This window comes from Muscardinus avellanarius (assembly GCF_963383645.1).
Source record: "Muscardinus avellanarius genome assembly, chromosome: 17".
Taxonomy (NCBI): Eukaryota; Metazoa; Chordata; class Mammalia; order Rodentia; family Gliridae; genus Muscardinus; species Muscardinus avellanarius.
Genome location: NC_137803.1, coordinates 13212068 through 13233423, shown reverse-complemented (window position 1 = coordinate 13233423; position 21356 = coordinate 13212068). Strand labels below are relative to the sequence as shown.

Sequence of the window (21356 nt, the reverse complement as noted above, 5' to 3'; positions counted from 1 at the left end):
CCTTTGGCAGTAAATAGCTGATTCGACGTTTTGCCTGAAAGCTGTGTGTGTGTGTGTGTGTGTGTGTACTGTGTGTATGTGTGCGTGTGTGTATATGTGTGTGTGTACTGCGTGTGTTTTGCTCTCTTTGAAAGAGACCGCGACTTCATTTCAGGGCACATCGCTCTCAATGCGCGTTATTTCTACTGCTGTATGAACCTTTTGCATATTTGTTGGGGGGCGGGCCCGTGGCCTTCACTTGTGGCCCAGGTAGGCACCCAGGGTGATGCAGGCCCCCACCAGCGCCAGGCTGAGCAGAGTCTTTGGGGACAGCCAGGAGAAGTCGAACAGAGGCCTCACGCTGGGCCCGTACAGTTCCACAAAGGCATCCTGCCGTGAGAGAGGAGAGAGAAAAGAGAGTTAGTTGAGGAGGAGGCTGTGACCTGCATCCTGCAGAACGGGCCTGTGGCCACGCAGCGTGGGTACCCTCAGAGGGCGAGAGGGGCAAAGGAAGATGCTCTTCGGGGGGGGGGTGATGGTTTGGGGGTCTACTTTTTTCTTGCATTCAGGAAGTATTTACTGGGAACTTATTTCTATGCCAGACACCGTAGAGATTCAGCAGTGCAGAAAATAGAATAAGAGTTCCTATCTTAGGAAGGTTTATCCGGCGGAGCAGTAGAGACTCACAAAATACACAGCAGATAGGGTATTAGAGAGGTAAGCGCTAAGGAGGGAAGGAAACTATTGCAGGTTTTGTAACTACAAAACCTAGCACGGCCATTCATAAAAATAACGAAGGCAGCAGCAACAATGCCTTCTGCAGTCTTTCATTACTTTGCTGCGTGCAAGCGTGTCTCATGGGCGGTGCTGGACTTAGTCTTCCTACCAAACTTAGGAAGTCATTTCATTGTTCCTGTTTTAAAGATGAAAAAAAAAAAAGCCTGCCCTTTGTCTCCCCAAAGACCCTACGTACATTGTAGGTACTTAGTAAATATTTCTCCTACTGATTACTACTTTCTAAATTTAGCCATTAGTTTGAATCAGGGTTAATATTTCACCTAGATGCTTATAAATCTGAAATTTTTTCTTCTATATGTAGAAACCTCTGGGAATCCTGGAGTAGCCCGGAAGTGAGAGTTTAAGGCATTATTAGAGGAACTTTTTACATTATTAAAAATAGAGTTACTCAGTTATTTTTTTACGAATACTCTGTATTCTATAACATATTTTTTTACTTAACAAATTTCTTACTTAGGGTGTTTTAAACTTTAACTCTTGTAAACAAGATTATGACCTATCTTTGTACATAAACTGTTGTCTACCTGTTCTGTTACTCTTTTGCAATAAACCACTAGATGTGAACTCAGCTAACCAGTCACCAAAATGGCATCCTACAGTCATAAAGATGGTTCTGGGCCGTCCTCACTGCCCTGTGACCCATGGCCCCCTTCACAAAGCGAGTAAGGGTTTAGGCCAGTGGCTCACCCTGAGGGCGATCTGCCTGGGGGACGTTTGGCTCTGCCTGGAAATGTTTCTGTGCTTGTGACCTGGTGTCTAGTGGGTGGAAGCCAGGGAAAAGATCCAGCCTCCTACAATGCACAGGATAACCCCACCACAAAGACTTATGCCACCCCCAGTGCCAGCAGTGTAAAGGCCAAGAAACCCTAGTTTGAAATAAACCCTCTAACTGTGTCTTGTGTCTGCAGTGTGGGTCAGGTTGGCCTGGGGTTGATCAGTTAGCCCAGACAAGCCAGGGCTCCCGTCGGAGGCCATAGAGCTCTGGAGACACTACATTTTGGCCAGCAGGGGGCGCAAAGATTTTTTTCCCTTTTACTCTTTTTAATAGGCGTTAAAAATGTCTCTATCTGAGTCTTAGAAAAGCCAGGCCAAAGCCAGATGAAGGGGGTACAAGCCTGTAATCCCAAGACTTGGGAGGCTGAGACAGGGGGATCATAGGTTCGAGGCCAGCCTCAGTAACCTATAGAGACCCTCAGTAATCTAGTGAGACCCTGTTTCAAAATGAAAAGATAAAGAAAGCTGGGGTGGAGCTTGAGGGTAGAAAGTCCCTGGGTTCAATCCCCAGTGCCACAATAGAATGAGAGAGAGAGAGAGAGAGAGAGAGAGAGAGAGAGAAAGAGAAAGAGAAGGCAGGCCAGGTCATGAACATAACACCTGTGAGTCGCAGTCTTGGTACACCGCTGAGGTACCAAGGTCACTGCTTGCAGAAGTAACCTTTTTTTCTGCATGACGAGGGACAGACCCATGACAAGAGACAGGATTATCTACCAGCAGCAGGACCCTCTTGCAAAGGGCACCGAGGCTCAAAGACATGCCCAAGGGCCTTTCCTCCTGCCTCTTGGAAGGAGGGATGGGCAGGGTGAGAGCCCCACAGCTCAGCCAATGGACACTCCGATTCTGCAGGGTACCAAGTGCACTGTCTATCCTTTTGCTTGACCTTGAGAAGGTCAGGGCTGGACCTGAATTCCGTCAGTCAACAACGGAGCGTCCTGTGATTAAATCTAAACCACAGACGGACATGGTGATGCCCATCTGTAATCCCAGTATTTGGGAGGCTGAGGCAGGAGGATCGTAGGGTCTAGGCCAGCCTTAGCAACTTAGTGAGGCCCTCTGCAACTTTCTGAGACCCTGTTTCTAAATAAAAAATAAAATAAAATGGGGCTGTGGGTGTAGCCCAGAGGTAGAATGCTCCTGGATTTAATCCCCAGAATAACAACAACAAAAACTGCATCTTCTGGCTGGAGATGAGAACCGGCAGTAGGATGTGGCTCTACGCCTTATACATTAGTAGTCAGGCTGTTGGGAACCATGTCGCCCTGCAGTTGGAGGCCACGCCTATTACCCTTCAGCGATTCCAAGGCCCAGAGGAGAGTCTGCAGGTTTCAGGACCACAAGGCCACTTGATTCAGAGAGAATCTCTTTGCCCTTTCAAACATCCTGATTAGGGCGATTTCCGAAGTCTGTTTGAACAGCCTGTCATTATTTGTTTAAGTTTGAAAGCCGTTTTAAATAAACACAAGCTCATTTTATATATTAAAAGCAACAAAGAGTGGAGAAAGGAAAACCGGAGCTGCCATCAACCTGAGTCCCACAAAATCTCCCCATCTCTAGACTCAGGAGGCGTCACGTCCCTGCCCACGTGGAGGCTAAGGGGCTCCGCCGCCCTGGGGGGTCACGGACTTCCCCTCGGGCCTCCTTTGGCCAGCCTCCACCTGGGACAGGGGGCGGGCGGGGCCTGGCTGTGGTGGTTCTTTAGGTAAGGGCTCCTCTGCGGGCTTCTCATTCAGAGGTCACAGATGGTCTCAGGCTGAGTTCTGCCTGGTCTGACCCTAAAGAGGCCAACTGCCAGCCCCTGGGATGGCAGGGGAGCCGGGGAGGTGTGGAGACAGCGAGGTCAGGGCCAGGACTCCCGAGCTCAGGGGGCTCTTTGTCCTCCCTGCAGTAGTGCCTCTTGGCACCTCCCTTTTCCATCCCTCTCAGGCACACCCTCCTTCGGGGCAGCCCACTCTCTAAAATCCCCCCCCCCAACCCTTCACCAAGTGTCATTTCAACTTGATTCCAAATGAAATGAGATTTAAAAAAAAAATCTGGCAAATTCTTTCCTCTTTCTTCCTTTCATACTGAAGATTGAATCTAGGGGCGTTATACCTTTGAGCTACACCCCCAGCCCTATTCTATTTTTGGTTGTGAACCACGGTCTTGCTAGGGTGCTTAGTCTTGCTATGCTGTGGAGGCTGCCCTCGAACCTGTGATCCTCCTGTCTCAGTGTCCCAAGCACTGGGGTGACAGGTGTGCGGCACCACACCAGGCTCCCTCTTTTTTTTTTTTTTTTTTTTGTACCGGAGATGGCATTCTACCTCCGAGCTACACCCCCAGCCCCTGTTTTTATTATTTATTTTGAAACAGGGTCTCACTGACTTGCAAAGGGCCTCACTAAGTAGTAGCTGGGGCTGCCCGTGAACCGAGATCCTCCTGTCTCAGCCTCCCAAATGCTGGAATTACATGTGTGCACCACCACGCCCGGCCCTCCACATTTCTGTTGTTCTTGTTTTGGTTTTTAGCAGCAAATGTCACCCTCTTCTCCTCTGAGTGGGTATGAATTCCACAGCTCTCACCCACCAGCCTCCGTCCCCACCGGTCCTGGTCCTTCTCTGCTATTCCCCACCCTGAGCCAATTCCATAGGCTTCCCTCACTTCTCAACCTTCCTCCACCAACTGTCCTTGCTACGGAGGTTCAGATATCCTAAGAATGTCCACAGGGGTGAGTGCGCCACCCTGCCCATGGCTCAGCTTTTTCCTCCCAGGCAGGCTGCGCACCCGCCCAGCGCCCCCACCGAGGCCACGGACACCGCCACGCAGCCAAGTTCTCTGGGCTTTCCTGCTTGAGCCTTGCTAGGTACTGGATCTCGGGTAGTTAGCCGGGCTCCCCGCCTCCTCCTGCCTCCTGCGCTGTGTCCTTCAAGGACGCCTTCTCCTCTGCTCGCCCCGGTCTCCCTGCCCCTGCTTTCTGCCTGGACCCTGTCTTTGCCAATCTCCTTCCCTTCTTCTCGCCTTAAACATCGCCCCTACGATGAGGTCTCTGAGGTCGTGTGTGTGTGTGTGTGTGTGTGTGTGTGTGTGTGTGTGTGTGTGTGTGTTACAGGGGATTGAACCCAGGGGATTCTACCTTTGAGCTACACCCCCAAACCAATTCTGTATTTTATGTGGGAACAGAGTCTTGCTCAGTTGCTGAGAGCCTCGGTGCGTCGCTGAGGCTGGACGCCTGCTCGCCATCCTCCCGTCTCAGCCTCCCAAGTATTGGGGTTGCAGGCACACGTGGTCTCCATAGCCATCGATGTTCCACTGTGGCTGCTGCTTCCTATTCCGGCTGCTTTCTAAGATGCAGCGATAGGACGCGGTCCCCGGCCCTGAGCTGCGGGTCTCAGCACGCCCTCTACCAAGCTCCCCGCTCCTGCCTTAGCCGGGCTGGTGCCCTGAGTAAGTCTACACCCGAGAGCATCCCACATGTTTTACGTACTCTTCCCTTTCTAGCTCCAAACTACATCTCCAACCCCTTTTACCCTTTACTTTGAAACAGGGTCTCACTAGGGTGCTGAGAGTCTTAAGTTACCGAGGCTGGCCTTGCCTTCAGCCTGCGATCTTGTCTCTGCCTCCCAGTGACGAGGACATGGGCGTGCGCCACAGTGTTCAGCACTGCGGTGATTTTCAACCTCGTGTCTCTGTCTCCAGGACTGTGCTCTGCACTGACATTTCCTGTTTGTATCACAGCCAGAGTGACCAAGTCAGTATCAAAACTGTCACTTCCAAACCTAAGTATAAACTCGTGTGTGTGTGTGTATGTGTGTGTGTGAGAGAGAGAGAGACAGACAGACAGACAGAGGTAGAGACAGAGAGACAGACACAGAGAGAAAGAGACAGAGAGAGACAAAGAGACAGAGAGAGAGAAAGAGACAGAGAGAGACAGAGACAGAGGAGGTGGGGGGGATTTGACTCCAGGGGCATTCTACCTCTGAGCGACACCCCAGCCTTATTTTATTTTTCATTTTGAAACAGGGTCTCGCTAAGTTATGGAGGGCCATGCTAAGTGGCTAAGCCTGGTCTTGAACCCGCGATCCTCCTGCCTCAGCCTGGGATTGCAGGCATGCACACCACAGCTGGCCCAAAGTCTTTAAGTCACAGCTTCCCAGTATTGCTCTGCCCAGCCCAGCCCCCTGCTCAGCTTCCATGTCTTAAGTCAACTCTGGGGCGTGTGGAAATTCAGTGCAATTATTTTCTGAGACAACTTTCTCTAAACTTGTAGGTTGAGCTAGGTAATCCTCGGCCGTCGCCTGGTCTCAGTATTACACGAAGATCATCTGCTCCGTGACGGTCCCCTAGCCCCACTATAGGTGTCTTGTATTTACTTATCCTGGATCCCTGGAGCAAGTGCTGGTCCCATATTAGTCAGCAAATGGCTGTAGAACTGAACTAAATGGATTGTTTTTTCACTATCCAGTAGCTTTTCCAAACATATCCTAATAGATGATTTTAAAAAGAAAAAAAAAGGAAAGCATTCAGTGCAAACATGGTGGCACATATCTGTAATCCTAGTACTCAGGAGGCCGAGATTGGAAGATTGTAGGTTTGAGACCAGCCTCAGCAATTTACTAAGATTCTCAGCAACCTAGTGAGACCCTGTTTTGAAACAAACAAACAAACAAACAAACAAACAAACAAAAGGGCAGGGGTATAGCTCAGAGGAAGAATACCCCTGCGTTCAATCCTCACTACCATCAAATAAATGAATGAATAAATAAATAAGAAAGAGCAGTCAAAGGCCAAGTAAATAACCAGCGTTCTTAAACAGAATTCAGGCGTTTTGGTTCAGCAGCCCCGATGGCCTTCCTGCCAGGAGCAGACACTCCACCGGTTCCCGGGACACAGTTCTCCCGAGGCACGGTCTCCCTGCTCGGTGTCCACAGCCTCTACTGCTGAGATGCTGTGAGCATCGCCCGTCCCCGAGTGCTATGAGTCACCACAAGACGGCTAGGCTGAGCGAGTCTTCTGAACTTCTGACCGCCTCTGCCTCTGTCCAGGAGGGCCTTGCTGTGCTGTCAGTACTAAGGAAGACACGCTTTGGGAAATGCTGCTTGTAATCCAGGGCTTGGGGGGCTGAGACAGGAGGGTCACAGGTTGGAGGACAGCCTCAGCAATCTAGGCCCTCAACAACTTAGTGAGACTCTTGTTTCAAAATAGGACATAAGAGCCCGGCGTGGTGGCGCACGCTTATAATCCCAGCCTTTCGGAGGCTAAATGGGAGGACCGCGGTTTGCGGCCAGCCTCGGCTACTTAGTGAGGCCCTTTGCAACTCAGTGAGACCCTGTTTCAAAATAAAGAATAAAAAATATAGGGCTAGAGGTGGAGCTTGGAGGTAGAATGCCCCTGGGTTCCATCCCCATTACTGCAAAAATAAATAAATAAATAAATAAATGTAAATAAAAAAATCAAAAGGGCTGGGGGTGTAACTCAGAGGTAGAATGCTTCTGGGTTCCATCCTAGTCTTCCCTAAACAAAACAAACACAAAACAAAGGGGAAAGAAGAAAAAGGAAAGGAAAAAAAGAGAAAGATCCCAGTTGCTTGGAATTCTTATTCCTTTTTTTAGTACTGGGGATGGAACCCAGGGGCATTATACCTCCAAACTACACTCCCAGCCCTATTTTTATTCTTTATTTTGAAACCGGGTCTCACTGAGTTGCAAAGGGCCTCACCAAGTAGTAGTGAGGCTGGCGGTGAACCGCGATCCTCCCGTCTCAGCCTCCCGAATGCTGGGGTTGCAAGCGTGCATTGAGACGCTGCGGGCTTGCTTGGAATGTAAAGCGCATGCTCCAAGTCACGGGAGGGGCAGCGCTGTAGGTTGGGGTTTGAGGTTTCTGGCTTCCATGCAGACTTAAGGACCCGGGTGGTCCTGCCATGTGGCATGTGGATCTACAAAGGTGACCCTAGACTCCCAGCGCCCTGTTATCTGCTGCCATGCAACTGTGGTGAGATAATGCTGGGAGGAGAGAAGGAGGCGATGGGAGCCCCCCCCCCACCCAGGGCGGGACACACCCCACTCCCCACCCCACAGGGAGCCCCACTTCCCCAGGATTCAGAGATTCCCCTGACTCCAGACTTGGCTCTGAGCAAAAGGGGCGCAGGCTCACGTGCAGAGTCCGGGACGTTTTTCTACCTGAATAAAGCAGCTGGTGAGGAAGTGACTCCATTTCCCCCCATCACCGGCCCGGCAGGATTTCCTCTGCAGTCACATTGTGCTGAATGAGCCCTGAATGCTCCCTCTGTGCCCAGGGCCCGGCCCTCGCACGCTTCGTCCCTTAGAGAACTGACAGCCACGCAGCTGCTGGGCCTGGGGGTCCCCAAGAGACACTGGGGGTGGCGTGAGAAGTACCGTGCCCCCCAAAGCCATCTCCAGGGAGTATGGTTTGATCTTGGAGGAACTCTAGGCCCAGGAGGAGGAGCTCCCTGAATCCCACGCCAAGGACACGCAAGAAACCCAATCTAAGCATCATTCGGATGTAACTGGAAACCTGCTGGCCTAATGGCAGGAGATGAAAAAACCCAAGCACAAAACAAAAACAAAACCGGCCGCCCAGCCTACCGCAGTCGGCCGGGTGAAGTTTTGGTGTACTGCGAGATGTAAATTTAGTTGAGGGACCTCAGAACTTGAGACACCCCAACGATGGCTGCTTCCTTTCCTGAGCAGGCTGCAGCTTCCAGGGGATTTGCAGCCATCGGGCCAGAATGCCTGGCTGTGTCCACCTGCTAGGGGAGACCTGAGCCCACAGCCATCGGTCCCTGGCGCAGGATCTGACCTCTGCCTCCTCACCGCCTGGCTTGGGGCAGCGGGTTCTATCTGGAGAGAAGCTCAGAGACAATTTTTTTTGTGTGTGGTGGTTGCAGCAGCCACTAGGCCAATTCTGCAGGTAGGGTCACTGGGCCACCTGCAGGCTCAGATCCTTCTGCCTGGAGCTAATCCACCAGAGATCAGAGATCTTAACTGTCCCAGATCCTGGAAGGCGTGTCAGCTCGCTTTCCTCAGGCAGCTACCGCACACAGTTTTGCAAGGCAGAGGAGTCTTCAAGCTAAGCAAGAACCGGGCCCCATTCCTCACTCGGTGGTCCTCTAGTATTTCACAGTAGCTGTAACGCGCTTGGGACTTTTCTTGGTGTGTGGAGGCACAGTTTTTATTTATTGGTGCATGAGAGTCCAGTGCAGACACTCGACAGTGGCATATTCACACAGTACTCGGTGCCCTCCCCGCTCGACCCCGCTTCCGATACTGAGTGTCCAGGTTAGCAATGTTCTACTCACATGTACACACATATACAGATGTAGCTTTTCCATTAATGAACCTCAGCCTTCTTCCCCCTCTATTCCTCCTTTCTGGCTTTGCTGAGGTTTCCCCTCCATTATCTGGAGTCCCTCTGGTATCCCGAAGGCTCCCTAGCTTGGGCATATTAGAGAGAACATATTTCCCTTCTCTTTCTGTGCTTGGCTAGGCTCACTTAACGTAATGCTCTCCAGATCTTGCATCTTCTTGGGAATGCCATGATTTTGTTCTGCTTTATCGCTGAGTAGAATTCCATTGTGTGTATTTCCCATAGTTTTGCAATCCATTCACCTGTTGATGGAGCATTTTAATCCTGTACTGCTCTGACCAGGAGGGAAGAGAGGCTTGCTGTGGTCCTGGTCTCTTGTTTGCAGGCAGGCCCGCAGCAGCCGGGGGCGGGACACTTTTCTTGGGATCTCACTCAACAAGGTCTCAGTAACCTGCCTTCCGGTGTTTGGCTTTAGAACAAAGCGTCTGCCTAGTCCTCCCTGGCCTTCCTCATTCCACCGCCTTCTGTGGACAGAGCCGCTGAGTACGCTGCGTTTCCTGGCCCTTGGCCCTTTCTTGCTTTGGGCTTAGGATATTTCACTAGATGGGGAAGAATATTGCTTTTGATAATGTGTTTGGGGAGGAATGTTGCTTTATGATATTGTACTGGGGAGGAAGTGTGTTGAACAAAAAAAATTAATTATTACAACTCAATAATTAAAAGATAGCCGGGTGTGGTGGCGCACGCTTGTAATCCCAGCATTTGGGAGGCTGAGATGGGAGGATCGCAGTTCGTGGACAGCCTCAGCTACTAAGTGAGGCCCTCTGCAACTCAGTAAGACCCGGTTTCAAAATAAAAAATACAAAAAACAGGGCAGGGGGTGTAGCCCGGAGGTCGAATGTCCCTGGGTTCCATCCCCAGACCCGCAAAAAAAAAAAAAAAAAAAAAAAATAATAATTAAAAGATGACTAGACCAATGGAGATATGAGCTGTTTCACTAAATGATACCCAAATGGCCAATCAGGACATGAAAAGACACTTGAGATCATTAGTCATTAGGGAAATACAAATCAAAACTGCAATGAGACGTTGCCTCGGACCTACTGATACAGCTGGAAATTTTTAAAAAATGGACGCTAACAAGTGCTGGCGAGGATGTAGAGAAAATGGTGCAAATCACAGTCGAAAACAGTTTGGTGGTTTCTCAAAAAACTTAGAGTCACCATATTACCCAGGAATCCAGCTCCTAGATATATGCCTAAGTAACTGAAAATATGTATTTATCCAAAAACTTGTACATGAATATTTACATCAGCATTACTAATAGTTGCACCAAAGTGGAAAAACCCAAATATCCATTAAGTGATAAATGGACAAATAGAATGTGGTATATCCATACAGTGGAATATTATTCACCCCCCCCCAAAAGATTCAAAGCATCAATACATGTTATATATGGGTGAAATTGGAAAAAAACAAAGTGAAGAAAGTCCAGTATAAAAGGCCACATATTATATTATTTCACTTCTACAAAATGTCCAAAGTAAGTAAATCCATAGAGACAGAAAGCAGACAGTGGTTGCCAAGGGCTAGGGAAAGGGAGGAATAGGGAGTGACTGCTAGTGGGTACAGGGCTTCATTTTGGAGTGATGAAAACGTTCTGGAATTGGGTAACGCTGATAGTTACACAATCTTGCGAATATGCTAAAAACCCAATGACCTGGCCACTTGTGATAGAATCGCATGGTGCGTAAGCTACTTCTCCATCTAAAAACCTTACATTCCTTTCGCTCCATGAAGATCAGACAAGCCAGTTGTAAACCATGCGGGATTCCACCCAAGCGCTAGTCTGTTCCGCTTCCTTGCTCACATTGCACGGGAGAGTGGGAATCCTGGGGTTAGATGCTTCACACCACAGTCCTCCTCAAATTTAAAAACATGGAGGTGGTGCCTGGCGGGGCGACAGTGGTCTAAAGGCCGGCTGGGCACCTGCCTGGGCGCTCCTCCTGGTGGGGTGCACAGCTCACTCGCCCTCCCGGACATAGATTTTCTTCTTTAGAAAACTCCCCGGCCGTCTGAGCTTACACTGTTTGCTGCCCGTGTCCTTAGGGCTGAGATGGGCTGGCGTGCGTGGGAGACCGTGTTACCATTGCCGCTGCAGATGGAGGAGCCCAGGCTCTTCTCTGACTTGTCTCTGCCATCCGCCCTCCACGGCCTTCCTTTCCCCCAACGCAACCTGCGCCACAGCTTCCTGGGCCCTGGTTCCTCTCCTCTCCTTTGCAACTCAGGACATTCTACCTGCGAGCTACACCCCCAGACCCCCTATCCTTTTGCATTACTTTGGATGAAACACAGGGGCATTCTACCTCCAAGCTATATTCCCAACCTTTTTTTTTTTTTTTACCCCCAGCACTGGGGATGGAACCCAGGGGCATTCTACCTCCGAGCTATAGCCCCAGCCCTATTTTTTATTCTTTACTTTGAAATAGGATCTCACTGAATTGCAAAGGGCCTCACTAAGTAGCTGAGGCTATCTGCGAACCGCAATCCTCCTGTCTCAGCCTCCCAAATGCTGGGATCACAAGCGTGCACCACCATGCCTGGCTTCTCCGGCCCTATTTTTTATTCTTTATTTTGAAACAGGGTCAGCTGAGGCTGGCCATGAACTGTGATCCTCCTGTCTTAGCCTCCCAAATGCTGGGATTACAAGCGTGAGCCACCATGCCCGGCTCAGCCCCCTTTTTAGTTTTTGCTTTGAAACAGGGTCTTGCTAGGTTGCTGAGATTCTTACTAAGTTGCGGAGGCTGGCCTTGATCATCTTGTGTCTGACTCCCACATACTGGAACTTCAAGGGTGCACCGCCCCGCCTGGCCTCTGCTGGGCTATCCGACTGGAGTCCTTCCTCTCTGCAGCACGGCAGCGAGGCTGCGATGGTCCCTGGGTACCTCTGTGCTTCCAATCTTTTAGCTTTTATGAGCCGAAACCAGATGATTTGTCTCACAGCCCCTCACCCTGGGTTTATTTTTAAGAGATGGGGTCTCCCCAGGGGTGGTGGGGCACACCTGTGATCCCAATACTTGGGAGGCTGAGACAGGAGGCCAGCCTCAGCGACTTAGGGCTGGGGGTGTAGCTCAGAGGAAGAAAGCCCCCGGGTCCAATCCCTCATACCTTCTACATACACACACACAAGAGATGGATCTCCTTATGTTGGCCAGGCGGGTGTTGAACTCCTGGGTTCAAGTCATCTTCCCATCCCAGCCTCCGAGTGGCTGGGGCTACAGGTGTGCGCTAGCGAACCGGAGAAGCCACTGTGGCATCCCTGTCCCAGTGTCCAAACCCGTATGCACACATGATGGCTATCGCTGTGCCCTCCCTGGGGGTTGGCGGCAGGTGACCGAGCTCTATCCGTGGAACATTATTCGGGGGCCCTCACGTGATGCCCGGTGGCTGCCACGTGGCCCTGTGAAATGCACGGGGTGGCGGAGCCCGCCTGCTGCTGCAAGAGTTAATTCATGAAAATATGCCAAAAATGGGAACCGAAAGCAGATGCTCGCTGAGTTCTGCAGCTCGGCCTAATCGCTGTCATCGGGGCTCCGCTGCTGGGGGCACAGGGAGAGCGCACTCTTCATTGATTAAACCAGGAAGGCCCGAGCTGGGGGCTGGACTCGTGCTTCTCACTTGTTGAAATATCATCAAGTGTTGACTGAGGCTGAATACAGAGAACCTGCATTTCCTAATAGGAACTTGCTGAAAGTGGCTTCAGTCTGGAAGTGTTGCAGGGGGCCTTCGGGGTGGAAAGAGCCGCGCGGAAGGCGCTTGAGTTGGTGGTGTGTGCGGCTGGCCCATGTGCTCCCGGCCACGTCTTGTCCGATGTGTGATTTTCAGGCCTGGTGAAGAAATGAACCCGGGCATTTCTTCTGGAAGTTGCACATTGCATTGAGTCCAGAATTCTTGACCTCATGACCTACTGCAGACTCAGATGTCTCTCGAGGACTGGGTTTTCTCCTCAATAACGCTGGTCCTATGGTTCTGCTCTGGGATACATATGCTACTGAAAACTCAAAGTTTGCTGACATCCCACCTCAAGGCACACGAGACAGAGCAAGCCTCACCTGCTCCCAGCGCCCGGCGCCCCACCTCCGCAGCCTAGTGAACCATCATTCTATGATGGTCAAAACATCCACGGGAGAAGCTTCTGACCCACAGCAGCCGTGGGGCCTTCATGAGAGGGGAGGGAGCTCAGCGTCCGCGCTCAGGGGAGGGGCGGACGGATGCTGAACTCCGCGTGCTCCGTGTGGGCGCGCTCAGGAAAATCTGCTTTCGTTTTGTAGTTTATGATTGAGTTCAGTTCACCTGGAAAGACTCAAGATGAATAAAACCAGATGCATTTCAAGGCGCTCTGCCTGGCTTTTTGACAATCCTCTTCCTTCCTCCTCGGACGCTCTTCCTGCGCCCAGAAAGGACAGCGGACCTCTCCATCACAAGGAAAATGCAAAACTTTTGTCAAGGGCAACAGCTGTTAGGACCGCCACATGTGGAGGGATGCTGGGCAGGGCTGGGGCTCTAATTCTGGATCCAGGTTCGTTAACACGTGGGCGGGATGTGCTGGCCTGGCCTCTCCTGTGAACAGATGTTTACTGTATATAGAGAGCGAGAGAGAGCGAGAGAGCGAGAGAGGGGGGGGGGGGAAGAGAGAGACAGGGAGAGAGACAGAGAGAGAAAAAGAGAGGGAGAGAGAGGGAGGGCGGGAGGGAGGGAGAGAGAGAGAGAGAGAGAGAGGAAGAGAGACACCTGAAAGCAATCATGGATGAGAATCGGATGGGAGGAGCTGCTGGGGCATCTTCCCGCAGTCCAGCCTGCAGGGGTCAGTTGACAGCTGGCTCTCCTGACACACTCCTGCACACTCCTGCAGTGAAGCGGGGCTGCCGTGAATGTGATCGAGGTCAGGGGTCTGCACATGCCCACCCTACCAGGCCGTCAGTGTTGGCGGCCACGGGCACTTAAAACGAGACTGGCCGTCCCTCCGGGAGCCCAACTTCCAAGGCAACCGTCACCGCCCGTCACCCGCCCAGCGGGGGCCAGACACATTTGCAGCTCGGCGTGCAGCCTGTGGGACCTTGCCTGCACAAGGTACTCATGTATTCACTGGCTGGGCTTAAAATGGGATGTGAATCACGCCACGGGGCCTCTGCAGGCTAACGGGCCAGGCTGAAACTTCCAGGGCTGGACTAGTCTGTGGCCAGTGCTCATGGCCCTGCACATGATCTCACAGCACCCACTAACGCAGAGCCGGATTGCTCGAGTCAGAGTCCGTGATGCAGACATTTACAACGCCTACTTTGTGTGCAGCGCTGTGCTAGACGCTCAGGGGAAGGCAGGGCGGATGTCGTTCCGGTCAACCAAATCAAATACTCCACAAATACTCTTTGGATGGGATGGTGTAGAGATGTTCGCTCCCAAGGTCACGAGAAGCAGCTCAGGTTTGGATGGGTGACGGCTTCCAGAGGTACTCCAGGTCTTGCAAATGGCTATTCCAGCAAGGAAACGTCCTGGCCAGCCTCGAATCCACAGGCGACGTGCTTACCTCCTGGACTTGGCGCAGATCCCAGTGGGCTCTTCCTGGCACTGCCTGGGTCTTCTCACCAGCGCGGCCCTGGTTCTTCTCGCTCTGATCTACCCCTTTGGACATATCTCAACCCCACAGTCCAACTGCAGTCGTAGTCCTCAAAGTATTTAATGAGTGCCTGCTTCTGACCAGACGCTAAATCCGAGCCATAGACAGGTAGACTTCAACAGGAAAACTGACTGTTGTGCCAGTCCTCACAAGGGAAGTTTTATGAACATGAAAATGTAAGCTTTATGAACTGCCTTCAGGGAGGACCCACGATTTGCCCAAAGCCACACAGCTCACAGGAGCAAGGCTGTGATTTGAACTTAAACTAAAACCCCCAGGACAAGGGCTATTTCAATGACACTCTGCTTCTTCTGTTGGGGGCAGAAGAGACACACAAGATCCCAACCTTGAAGAGAAAAGAGATGGATGGGGAGCGTGAAACAGGGAGTCCCCAGAGCGACTTCCTGGGGGCTGAATAAAGGCATCAAGAGTTTGTGAAAGGAACTGGTGGGGCCTGAAGGGAAGACAGGAGCTGGGCCTTAAGGACGTTGCTGGAGATGGCATTTCAGGGCATGGAATTAGCACGGGAGTCTGGGCCCCCCTGTGCAGATCCTAAAACCAGCTGGTGATGAAGGCAGGGGCAAGACAGGCAGAACAGGGCCGCATTGTCTGCAGGAAGACCCTGAGGCCACAGGAGACCACAAGTTCCAGGGGCCTCCCGCTCTACCTGCCCCAGGCCCTCTGCTGAACCGATCCCACGGGAAAAAGAGCGTGGCGCTTTCTGCGGTCCCCTTGGTCTGTGGTTTGGCCCCGGTGGCTGAAGCTTCACGCGCCACCTCCAGACTATTTACAAATGCTTGCTCTATGGCACAGACACGGATCCTGAAAAACATTTCCCCCCTCCATAATGTAAGAAAAGCCCTCTAATTTACAGGGCTGCTTCACAGGGAATTCTGGAATGTGCAAGAGTGAAAGAGAATAAGAATTTTCCCAAAGTCTCCCACACCCATAGAAACCCCACCTGAGGCCTAGTCTGAATACTAAAACACGTGGCCCAAAACTCTCGGCGGGAGCAACTGGACTCGGAGTCTTTCCGGGGATCTGCTCAGCTGTTTCCACAAAGTAATCGCATCCCTAGCGGCATAAGCAAGGACAGCTCCCACCCCATGGACACAGGGCGAGAGGGAGGCACCGCCGGGCTGCCCATCTTGCTGTCCCAACCCCTAGGCCCACGGGCCCGGGGCTCCAGCCCGAAGCCCTGGTGAGTCCTCTATACATGGCACTCATCGCCCCGCAAGACTATTAACAGCATCCGCTGCCGCCTCCACATTTAACGTTTCTTACCATTTCCCACAGGCAGAGACCTCTACATTCCTAGTGAGGGGCACTTCACAGGGACCTGTCTGCGCGCCGAGCACTCTATCCGGTGACGTGGGTGGGCTCCGGACGGCTGTGGGGCAGGTCTGTGACCGTCCCGGCAAATGGAACACGTCAGACAGCACCTCCTTTCAGCATCTCGGGAGCGGAACGCTCAGAGCAAAAGTTTACAGTGCTGTTTCTCTGGCGGGTCTCACTAAAGAGGGATCAAAGAAGCAGAAGCAGCGGGCTCATCACACACCATGGACTGAAGCCTCAGTCAGGTGTGTGGCACACCCGACGGCTTGGATGTAGTCCAGATCTCTGAGACCTCCGACCCGGCTTCCGCGGCCTCCCCTACGACTCAGAGAGACAGAACACGCCTCTCGTCCCTGACTCCCTTCCCTGATCAAACTTCCTTCCTCGGTTCTCCTTGGCCTCTGTCTTTTCCTTCCTTCTTTCCTTCTCTCTCTCTCCTTTTCTCTTTTCTCTCTCTCTCCCCCCTCCCCCCACAGAGGGAGACTGAGGATTGAATCCAGGGGTACCTTGAGATGCATCGTCAGCCCTGTTTTGCTTTTTATTTTGAAACAGGGTCTTCCTAAGTTCCAGAGGGCCTTGCTAAGTTGCTGAGGCTGGCCTTGAACCTGTGATCCTCTGCTCTCAGCCTCCCAATTGTGCATCACCTGCCAGTCTTGTCTTTGGCAATTCTTTACCCGTCCCTTTTTGCCTGCGTCTTATCAGCCAAAGTTCACACCTCAGTGGGGATCATCCCCCCCCCCCCACCTTGCCTGTCCTCTTCTAGAACAGGCCAACCCCGAGTGTTCTAGAAAACAGTAACTCTCCACACCCTGGGTGAAGGAGTACACTCTGGCTAAAAGGTACAAATGGGGGCTCCGTGTTGCCCGGAAGGGCTCGGCCCTGGCTGCGAGGGACCTCCAGCTGTCCTCCTGGTGAGGGGAGCCTGGGCGTGGGCACCAAGGGCGAATCAGGGTCCAGCTTGAACTCCAGGAAACTGCTATCATGCGAGGCATCCCGTGTGCGTGGAAGGTTGACAGGATGCCAGGCCAGGCCTGGGATCCAGGCTGAAGCCAGCCGGGGTCTTCTCCAAGCCCTTTAACCCTTGCGAACTTCGAGACTGGCCTGGCAGCTAGGGGCCAATGGGAGAGGGATTCGCGTCCTCAGAGGAGAGCAGCCGAAAAAGCAGAAACCTTATGTTTTCTTTCTGTTTTTTTTTTTTTTCCCACCTCTGCCAGATTCCTGAAATTCTTCAGTTTTAAAATTTTATGTGCTTTTCGTTTCTGTTTGAACTCGAAACATCATTTAAATGTCTTTGGAAGTAATCTTAACCTACTGAAACACCCTGGAAAACTGTGAAAGGAAATATTGGGGCCATTGCATACACGCCTGGAGGGTTTTAAGAAAACAAGACCCCCAGGTATAAGTTCATGGTTGATGGGCTATAGAGCCAAACGGGTACGTTTTACTAACTTGGCATACCAAATGGAAATATTAATTTTTAAGGGTTATCTGTTTTTTTTTTTTTTTTAATTTTTGGTACTGGGGATTGAACCCAGAGACATTAACCTTCAAGTTATACCCCCGGCCCAATTTATTTATTTATTTTATTTGTTATTATTATTATTTTATTTTTTGGTGGTACTGGGGGTGGAACCCAGAGGCTTTTCTACCTCCGGGCTATATGCCCAGCCCTATTATATATTTTATTTGGAAACAGGGTCTAAGTTGCTGAGAGCCTCACTAAGCAGCTGAGGCTGGCTTCGAACCTGTGCGATCCTCCTGTCTCAACCTCCCAAGCACGGGGATTACAAGCGTGCGCCGCCACGCCTGGCCTTCAATTTATTTTTGAAACAGGGTCTTACTAAGTGTCTGAGGCTGGCCTTGAACCTGTGATTCTCCTGTCTCAGCCTCCCAAGTACTGGGATTATAGGCATGCACCACCATGCCTGGTAAGGGTGATATTTAAATGTTAAAAAATTATCATTTCATTGCCATGATGTCTATAATACCTTCTGGAGGGAAGGCAAGAGTGCTGAGTCTCTCAAGTCTGTGGTGGAACACACTTCTCCAAGGCAGGGGCCTGGACAGCGCTGAGCCCCGGTTCAAGCTCTCCCTGTTTTTTCAAATGGATCATGGCACAGGCTTCTCAGATGGCCGTGTGAGGGCAAGTGCAGGAGCTGAGCATCACCCACTGTTTCTGTAGGTCCTCTGTTTACCATCCTGGATCCACCCAAAAGCCTCATTGGTAGCAGGGAGAATGCCCCACGTAAAAGCCTCCTGTGGTTCTAAGGTGATGTAACTTCTAGATTCTGAGACTGCTAGATGGTTGTGTATCAAGGAGGAAGGGAACGGCCGAACTGCGAAGCTGGTAGGAATGGCTGCTGGACAGCCCTTGGGGGTCTCATGCAAAGTCACCGAGTAGCCATTAAATCCACTGTGGGGTGCACACAGAGGAGTAGACCCGAGGGGTAGTTTTACCAGGGGAACCTGAACATGATGGCCTGCATTAATATAGTAAATCCTAGGAATGTGCTCGGTATTCTAGACATCGAGAGAAACACGTGTCAGAACCTTCGAGGTGCCAGATTTAGAATCCCAGCAATTTGCCGGGCGTGGCGGTGCACGCTTGTCATCCCCGCGCTTGGGAGGCGGAGACAGGAGGATCGCACAGGTTGGAAGCCAGCCGCGCTGTCTTAAGAGACCCTGTTTCCAAATTAAAAAAAAAATAAAAAAAAAAGGTCTGGGAGTGTAGCCCAGAGGTAGAAGGGCTTCCAGGAACCCCAGTACCACTTACCACCACCACCAAAAAAAAAAGAATCCCAGCAATTTCTGCTTACAAATTACATAGTAGACATTTCTCACTCCAGTTCAAATGGAACAGAAACCATATTTTAATAATGCTGAGGTAGCCAGGTGTGATGGCGCACGCTTGTCATCCCAGTTCTTGGGAGGCTGAGACAGGAGGATTGCAGGTTTTTGGCCAGCCTCTGCTACATAGTGAGGCCCTCTGCAACTTAGACCCTGTTTCAAAATAAAGAATAAACGCTGGGCATGGTGGCACACATTTGTAATCCCAGCATTCGAGAGGCTGAGACAGGAGGATCACCAGCCTTAGCCACTTAGTGAGGCCCTTTGCAACTCAGTGAGACCCTGTTTCAAAATAAAGAATAAAAAATAGGGCTGGGGGTGTAGCTCAGAAGTAAAATGCCCCTGGCTTCCATCCATCCTCAATACCAGAAAAAATAAAACAAAATAAAATAAAGAATAAAAAAATAGGGCCAGGGATATAGGTCAGAGATGTGATTGAATCCCCTGTCTGTCTGTCTCTCTCTCTCTCTCTCCCTCCCTGCCTCCCTTCCTCCCTCCCCTACACACACATACACACACACACACACACACACACACACACACACACACACATACGTACATAAAAATAATGCTGAGGTGATTTTATAAAAAATTAAAGGATGCCAACCCGGTATGTGTCCTATTTATCTTTCATAAATAATGTTCATTAGCTGGGCGTGGTAGCACATGCTCGTAATCCCAGGACTAGGGAGGCTGAGAAAGGAGGATCACAGTTTGCAGACAGCCTCGGACACCTTATGAGGCCCTTTGCAACTCAGTGAGACCCTGTTTCAAAATAAGGAATAAAAAATAGAACTGGGCATGTCACTTGGAGTTAGAATGCCCCTGGGTTCCATCCCCAGTACTGCCAAATAAATAAATAAATAAATAAATAAATAAATAAATAAGTAAATAAATAATAATGTTCACTGATGGCAACTTTTGATAAGTTAATCCATCGGCTGGTGCTTGGATGGTTTTCCCCACGCCCCAGGTCCCTGTTCCTCAAGAGTCTTGTGGTAATCCTTTTTGGCCCCTTAGTGAGGTAGTTCTTGTATTTCCTAGAATATCCTATTGAACAGAAACTCTCCGTCTTTAAACCTTTTCTCAGAATGTTCTGTCTCCACGCCTGCCCCACCCCACCTTGGATATAGCAGAGAAAATCCATCGGCTATTTTCGGGTTATCACACGGTGCAAAATTTGTTTTTCCAGCCTCAGGAGACTGTCGAATTGCTTTAAAAAAAATTCAGATAACTCAAAACTGGTTTGGGTCTATTACATCAACCTTGGCATGTATGAAGTCCAAAGAGAGAAGGTTTTCCCTTGTTTGGAACCCAAAGAGAAGAATATCCACTTTCTCTCTCCCTCTCTTTTCCATCTTTATTAAGACAGTATTTTTTCCCTTTAGTTGGATGATGTATACTCAGAACATTCCAGGAAAAAGTGTCAGTGATATGCAAGTCATAATCAGATCAAATCAAAAGAAATGCAATTACGAGGGACAGGGAACTGCATCATTATTAATATGAAATGCCCAGAGGGAAAGATAATTTTAAAAATTACCAGCACCACATAAATGAGACGAGAATATGAGGAAAGATTTGTGATTTTAAAAATTAGCATTATCCTTAATCTTTCTGGCTCTTGGACTTTTAGCCTGATTTTTAAAGGCCCCAAAATGGCATTTGGTGCCAGATAGGAAAAAAAAAAAAACCTCACAGTGGCACAATACCGTATTATAATGGAACTTCCAGACCTCTGCTCTACTGCCTCATAGGACCAAAGATATAATTGCTAAATTAAAAGAGTGATTTTTTCATTGCGGATGAAGTAAAACCTTCTCCTTCCTATTATTATAAAACCTTCTCCTTCCTATTATTATAGCAGAGAGTATTATGGCTACAAATAAATGCTGCTGGGTGTGGTGGCATGTACTTGGGAGGCTGGAACAGGAAGATCGCAGGTTCAAGGCCAGCCTCAGCAATTTAATAAGACCCTCAACATCTTATCAAGATTCTGGTTTAAAAAAAAAAAGAAAAAAAAATTAGCTGGGTATGCTGGTGCACGCTTATAATCCCAGTACTTGGGAAGCTGAGACAGGAGAATCATACAATTTTGAAACCAGTCTCAGCTACTTAGTGAGACCCTCTTTTCAAATGAAATGTAAAATAGGTCTGGACGTGTAGCACAGGGGTAGAAATCCCTTGGGTTCCATCTCCAGTCACAAAAAAAATTAAAATAAAAAAAAACTCAGAAAAAAAAATAGACGGTACACACACTGTAGTTGATGAGGTGCTTCTGTGTCTCTCAACCAATGTTACCCTCAGAGAAACCCAAAGGTAGATTATTACTGCCGTCATCTCCATTTTCCAGATAACCTAGCATATGTAACTTTTCTAAGGATATGCCATCAACAGCAAAACCAAGGACTCAACCCCAGAATTCTGACAGGGAATATCTTGCCCGTCCACCATGTCCCATGGCCTCCCTAAACACAGCCATGATTCCTAGTTGAATGGATTTGCACAGAGCCAAGATGTCACAGTCTTGAATACGAATACGGTATAACTTGCTTATTTGGAATACCTATCTCAGGCTGGGCATGGTAGCACACGCTTGTAATCCCAGCATTTGGGAGGCAGAGACCAGAGGATCGCGGTTCGCAGA

The 21356-nt window shown here is 50.1% G+C and overlaps 1 protein-coding gene across 1 annotated transcript in view; it reads right to left on the bottom strand.

Annotated features, from left to right (window-relative positions):
• Window positions 1-234: 234 nt before the first annotated feature.
• BCL2 (BCL2 apoptosis regulator) overlaps window positions 235-21356 on the bottom strand; it is a gene marked incomplete at both ends in the record, with an annotated part of 214322 nt that continues 193200 nt past the window's right edge. Inside the window, one exon of the mRNA XM_080714750.1 lies at window positions 235-369. Within this exon, the coding sequence (XP_080570876.1) occupies window positions 235-369 (135 nt within the window). The remainder of the gene's footprint in view (window positions 370-21356) is intronic.